This window comes from Neltuma alba, unplaced genomic scaffold (assembly GCF_004799145.2).
Source record: "Neltuma alba isolate B1F8T4 unplaced genomic scaffold, ASM479914v2 tig00004850_pilon, whole genome shotgun sequence".
Taxonomy (NCBI): domain Eukaryota; kingdom Viridiplantae; phylum Streptophyta; class Magnoliopsida; order Fabales; family Fabaceae; genus Neltuma; species Neltuma alba.
This window is the reverse complement of record NW_021633881.1, coordinates 27,042-34,135: the sequence shown is the minus strand read 5'-3', so window position 1 is coordinate 34,135 and position 7,094 is coordinate 27,042. Positions and strand designations below refer to the sequence as shown.

Sequence of the window (7,094 nt, the reverse complement as noted above, 5' to 3'; positions counted from 1 at the left end):
AAAAAAATTTGTGATGAATAATCAACTTAATGAATTTTTTAAATATTTTTAAATTAATTATTTAATTCTTATGTTAAACGGTAGAACATTTATTTTCTCAACCTTTTTCTCTCTCCCACTTTGAACATATGCTCGTGAAATCTCAAACACAGTAGATGTGATATGATCTCCCTATCATGTAAGCTTTCAAATTAATTAACTAAATTAAATTTTTAAAAACCTTTTCCTTAAAAGGCGACTAAAAGAAATAGAAGAAGATAAATTTGATTGAACTTTATTTTGCAAAATAAATTGAGAAAAATAAAGGAAAAATAACAATAACTAAAAAAAGGAAAAAATTATAGAAAATCTTAGCAGAATAATGTACTTACCAAGGACATTGATGCATGACTATCACGGCTCAAAAGGTTGAGGAGTATGTATAAAAATAGTTTATTAAGTCAAAAACAAAATCCTAGATAATATCCTAGTCATGATTAACTAAGTAACAATTAATTATCTTTCAATTAATTATTTAAAAGCCACTTAATTATAAATTCAATTAAATAGTCATATCTGATTTCTTGAAGAGTGTTACCTATCAAAAACTCGAGGACAAGAACTATTTGTGTAAATCAAATAGAAATCTACAAATATAAACACTTATAGAATGATGAGGAACTGAAAATATATTTTTTGAAAACTTTAAAACATAATTATTCAACTAAAACAAAAATTTAATAACGGCCCATAAAAAGAAAACAAAAATCCAAACTTAGAAAATTTATAAAGACAATAAATTTGAAATATAAAAACCAACAAACTCCTTAATATAAACAGGAACTCAAGCCATGTCATTTTATTCTCCGGAACAAAGAGGACTAACCACACTTATGGCTGGATGACACTATAATGATAAAAAAAAGAAGACAATAGTGAATAATTAGACATAGAAGAAACCAAGTGTATCCTTGTGATTGTGCAAGTGTAGATGGCTTTCTTTTCCGAGGTTCCCTTGATCAGTTGATCTCTTTTTATAGCTCTTGAATCTATCCTAGTTGAATGAGGCAATCCTTGAGACTTCTAGCTTAATTTTTTTTTTCTTTTTTTATCCTGTAATCTTGTTAATCTCTTGCATTGGAGGAAAATGATTTTATTTAATATATCTTGAATTCAAAAGATAGAAATTGAATTTAAATTCTCCTGATTTGGTGTGATTTTCATAACAACTAAAAGGAAGAGCTTTTGAATTTAAATAACAGTGGATAAAGGGATAATATTTTAAACTTGAGTAAAGATATGATAGTAGGATAAACTGATATTAGAATTTAGGTGTGGATATTTAAAAAATTAAATGGATAATAGATGTATAAATAAAATATTTATTCAAATTCAAAATACGATAAAGAAATTATCCACAAAAGAAATTAATTATTTAAACTCTTCAATTTAGGATGGAAGGTAGAAGATATTTTGGATAATTCCCAATTAGATAATTGAAAAATTTTAATTTCAAGTGGCTGCTGCAAATGTAGTTTTCAAGAGGTCCATGTTTTGTTTAACGAAATATTTCTGAAATCAAAACAAAGATGCTTTTCAAAAGGAGAATTATAAAAGCATAATAAAAAAATACACTTCTAAGTAATTAATTTTTAATTCAAATTATAAATATCTATTACATTCTAAGTCCTTTAAATATTATAAAATTCTTTAATTGTATATAAAAATATATTATAAAATAGAGATACATTATCATCATACCACGAGATGACAAGTTTAAACTTCATCAATGCATTAAAAACTGTGCCTCACGATGGTCAAATTAATTATGTCAATGTATGATTTTTTTTTTACCAAAATCGCAATGTAATAATTATATATTGTGACTGTATTGTTTGTGAACCAGTGTAAGGTAGAATCTTGAGCGTGTGAAAAACTTTGAAGGGAAATGCCTAACAAAGTGTAGAAAATTATATGATCTAGTATCACAAAATGTGTCCTTAGTGATGCCAGGTTTGGGATTCAATCCTGAACCGTTAATCAGGCTCTACACCTCTCGTCCAAATTAAAAAAAAAAAAAAAAAAGCCTAACAAAATTGTGGTAGGTATAATTGAACCAAATTCCAATAAGAAAAAAAAAAATACAAGCAAAATAGGCAGAATCCTCTTCCACTTATGGCCCAAAAATAATTTTGCCAATTCAATGAAAAGCCACTCCTATGGACATTTCTACTCCCAACCACCACAACAAATTTTGGAACCCTTATTAATATAATGAAATTTGTTTAGTAATCCCTCCAAAAGGATGATCTTTCAATTTTCCATGTTTCATTTGGCTTTGCTATATGATTGACTTTAGTGTAATTCGTTGATCGTTGAATTATCTAGAAATTCAAAACCTTGACATTTTGCATTTGAATTCAAAGATTGTGCCCATATTCTCAAAAAAAATTTTAATATTTTTTTTCCTTTATGACATAGATCTCCACCAAGGACTTAGATCTTATATGTATGCTTTTTTGCTTCAAAATTTAAGATCTAAAATGAATTAATAGTTATATCATAATTTCCCAATCACTTAATTAATTATATTTAGTAAATTATTTAATTCAGCCGAACACAATCATTAAAAAAGTTAGCATATTAATGCTTTTAATGCCATTCTCCCTACACATGTATCCTTCTACCAGAGATCATGCAATTCGAGGATCTCTGATACTAAATATGGCTATTTGAATTGTATATGTCTATGATTAAAATTAAAATGTCATTATTTTTTTTTGGCTAAGCACGTGCATCTTCCAACTGGGGCAATTCCGTCTAAAGTATTATTGAGTATTAAATGTGAATATCTCTTTTAACGATATTCAAATATTGATTCATCACCTTATAAGGTACTTGGTTCTTCTACTAGACCTAACCTTGTGTAAAATTAAAATTTTTTTTTGTTACCCATCCAGTTCAAAGGAACTTTACTCCGACTACATCTGAATTCGACCCGCATGGTATACCTGGCTGTGATGGGTGAGTCTCACAACAGGGATTTCTGCATATGCTGAGGCTTGAACTCGAGATTTTATTTAAACGGTACTAAGTCGCTTACTACTTGGATCAACTCTCGCTGTGTAAAATTAAAATGTTATCCCATTAAGCTTTTCTTATATAACTTTTTATGGGCTAAAGCCCAAACTAGACAAGCCCATGTCGGGATATACTGCTCAACTGAGAGGATTCCCTTCGAATTCCGTTATCCGTCAAGAGGGGGAAAAAAAAACCGTACTGTTTTTGGCCATCCGGGAAAAGGGAAAAAAACCCTAGCTTTTAAACACGCTTTGCTGCAGCGGTTCTTTCTTCTCTTGCTGCTTCCTCAGATTTTTGATCTGTTTTGCTTGGGTTCGTAATTTGGGAGCAGCCCCCATGAGGAGGCGGAAGGAGAGGCAGAGCGCAAAGATTGAGGACGAAGAGGATCTTAAAGACGACAAGAAGGCTTCGTCGTCTGTGGTCGTTTCAAGCAGTGACGATGAAGAAGCAAACGAGGACCTGACTCTCAAGATTGAGGAGAAAGCCCAACGTATGCGTGAGGCGAAGCTTCTCCAGAATGGTGGCGAATTGGACCGTGACGGTGACTTTGGCTGCGATGTCGATCTGGAAAGTGCAGAGATTGAGATGAAGAGGAATAAAAAGAAGTTTAAGAAAATTGAATCTGGGGATCAAAGTGTGAGTATTATTCCGTCTTGAGGTTATTTTTTTTATAAAGTGAGTGTGGTTTATTTTCTTCGTGCCATTGGGGTGTAAGTGAAAGTGAGAACGCACCCTGTCAATCGGAATGGGCATCAAGAGTAATTGAACTGAAATAATGAAGCATATCCAGCTGCATTGGAGGCTTGTGCTTCTGCTGAATTATGCAAGGGCTTTTTATTGGTCTTTTTGGCTTTTTCATTAAAGTTTAATGGTTGGCTCTTTTTTGATTAGATTATTACAGTAGAAGAACAAGAGACAAGCGAGGCAATCAAAGCCAGCGAAACAAACGAGCCCCCAGAAGCAAGTCCAGTTCAGATGGGTGACAATATTGTTCTACGAAAGCTGCTTGTGAGTTTGAACTACTCTTTCTAAACTGTGAGTTTGAAAATAATATCATAGACGAAGGTTTAGTTGGATATGCCTTTCTGTGTCTATTCTATCAGCGGGGCCCCAGGTATTTTGATCCTCCTGATAGTAATTGGGGAACTTGCTTCAACTGTGGTGAAGGAGGTCATACTGCAGTGAACTGTAAAGCAGGGAGACGCAAGAAACCATGCTTTGTATGTGGAAGCTTGGAGCATGCTGTAAAAAATTGCACCAAGGTTTGTGTTTTATTTTTTAAATATCTTCTGCCTCGTTTGATTCAGCCGCTAATTCGATGGAGAGGATTGGGTCTGTGTGTGAATGAGAGTTAATGCTAGTGCTTTTGTTTTTCTTTGGTATATCAAAATTCCCTGTGTTTTTCTGTAGGCACGAGACTGCTTCATCTGCAAGAAAGGTGGTCACCGTGCCAAAGACTGTCCAGAGAAGATCACCGGTGGGTCTAAAAGTTCAGTATTCTGTTTGAAGTGTGGGAAGTCGGGGCATGATATGTTTCAATGCAAGAATAGTTATTCATCAGATGATCTTAAGGTTGTTCTGTTCCATTTCATTTTGCCCCCCTTTGTGGTATTTTATTTTCCTTGCAACTTTGTGAGGGATTTTTGTTGAATTTTGAATATAATTGGTAAATGTCATGTGTGTTTTCAGGAAATACAATGCTATGTTTGCAAAGCATTTGGCCACTTGTGTTGCGTTGATTCTGATGATGGTCCGAGATGGGAAGTTTCTTGTTACAGATGTGGTCGATTGGGTCATACTGGTCTGGTAAGTTTTAGCCTTTATTTTGGCATAATCTGGGGGCATAGGGAAATTTCTTTCGATACGATGTTATTGTGACATTTCACACACACACACACACACACACCACAAAGCAAGTTATAAGTAAATTTGATATAGACTTTCATGTGAACTTGGAAAATCTAGTGAGCTATCCAGATGAGTATTGTTTACGGGTATTGAATGTGTTTTCTACTGTCTTTACCTACTCAAGTCATATGAGTGCATCATTATCTATCACTATCATGCTATAGTTTCTGAATTATCATACTATGTAACTCTTGCTGCTATTACTTCCAGTTCTTATTAGATTAGATGTTGGATGTTATGCATATTGCTTTTTGCATCAATCATATAATCTTGAAGAAATTAGTTCAAAAAAACTTGTAATGATCAAGAAATGCATGTTTTATCAAAAAATGTCCCACATGAGTGAGAATCAACAATGCAGGCTTGTTTGAGGTTACAAGAGGAGAACACTGGTGCAGCCACACCTAGTTCATGCTTTAAGTGTGGTGAAGTGGGACATTTTGCTCGGGAATGCGCCAATTTTGCTAAGGTAATATTGGAGGAGACCACTGGTGCAGCCACGCCTAGTTCATGCTTTAAGTGTGGAGAAGAGGGACATTTTGCCCGTGAATGTACAAGTTCCGCCAAGGTACTATAGGGACATGCATTTCGGTTATTATTACTATTATAAACATATATTTTAAATCTTTAATATGTTTTATTGAGGTTTTTATGGTTCTATTTAGGTTAAATGTGTCATCGTTTTACCTCCATGTCTCTTGGAGGAAGACAAGTAGTTTCATGCCCTCTGTGCTGTTCCTTTTCAGGTAAGGAAGAAGAATCGCCAATTATTAAAATCTCCTAGATCCCGTAAAGAGAAAGATTACGTTGAATATGGGTCTGCACCATCTAATATGGGTAAGGCCCATAAAAAGAAAAAGATCCGAACTGATGATATGGTTGCAAGCACTTCTCGCAAGTCAAAGCGGCGGGTTGATTGGATGAATGAGGATGTCGAAGATTTTCCTTCAAAGTTCAAAGACAGAGGTGCTACCACTCCGAAGAAATCCAAGCCGAGAGGCGGGTGGATGTTTGAGGATCCTGGAGACTATGATTCACCAAAGCCTCAGGGAAAATCGAAGCGTAGAGGTGGTTGGATGGCTGAAGATCCTGAAGAACACTATCCCAGAAAGTTCAACAACAGATGGATGTCTCCTGCAACCCCGCCCAGATGGAAGTCATTCAACCATGCTGGATCCTCAGGATCAAAAGGATTAGCCAATTCTTTTCATCATAGATCCTCAGCATCGAGGTTTGGCAGAAGTAACAATCCACCACCAAGGTATGACTGGTGGTAGCTCTCCATAATTTTGCGATCTGGATGTCCCTGTTTGTCATATTACCTTACAATAGCATTTGTAAGTTTGAAGTCAATCGATTAAATTAATTTTTCTTTTATTCGTTTGACACCATCCTTTTTGTTTGGGTTTGGCCATCTTCATCGATCCCCCGAAACGTTCATTTTCGTGTACATCTCAAACTTTAATAGACGGGGATCAAGAATTGTTTTACACTTGCGTTTTTTAAGTGCATGGACAACAGGGCTGTGCTTTCGGTGATATGCAAGGTTTGGAAAATTGGTCCGCACAGGCCATTTTAACCAAAAACTGGCCAATCATGATTCATGCCTTAATTTGGTCCGGAACAAGAGATGAACCGGCTTATAAGAAAACCAGCAAAACATGAAGAAGCCATAACAAATCATGCAATTGTGATTTGTTGGTATACGCTCACGATGGTTCCTCCAGCCATTGTAGAGCTGACTAGTTGCATCCATGGAGCTAGATTGTATAGAAAGATCAACCTTTTTTTCTAATTATATAAAAGCTACAAAATTGGTCACTGAAAGTTCTGAAGACAGTCATCCGTCTCACGATATTGTTGATGGAGCTAGATTAATTACTCATGAGGACTGTATAGTTAGAATTAAACACGTGAATAAGGAACAGATTCTTGATGCTGACTACATGGCTAAATGGCGTGGTTAGTGCATTGGATGAAGGATGATTATGTCTTGATTATGTACCTTGATCTAGTTTGTTAATATTACTTTTCGTTTTTAATATAAGAGCTAGTCATAATTTAGTCTAATATTAAATATGAGGCCATAATTCAATTTGTTTTACATTTTTATTGATTCAATATGT

At 34.6% G+C, this 7,094-nt stretch overlaps 1 protein-coding gene across 1 annotated transcript; it reads left to right on the top strand.

The window, feature by feature from the left end:
• The first annotated feature begins 3,311 nt into the window (after positions 1–3,311).
• Positions 3,312–6,474, top strand: LOC114745869 (zinc finger CCHC domain-containing protein 7). Its single transcript, XM_028934043.1, has 7 exons — positions 3,312–3,696; positions 3,952–4,068; positions 4,164–4,322; positions 4,471–4,632; positions 4,750–4,866; positions 5,330–5,536; positions 5,715–6,474. Exons 1-7 carry the CDS (start codon positions 3,397–3,399, stop codon positions 6,243–6,245), a joined length of 1,593 nt encoding a protein of 530 aa, XP_028789876.1. The 5' UTR covers positions 3,312–3,396; the 3' UTR covers positions 6,246–6,474.
• Positions 6,475–7,094: the final 620 nt, after the last annotated feature.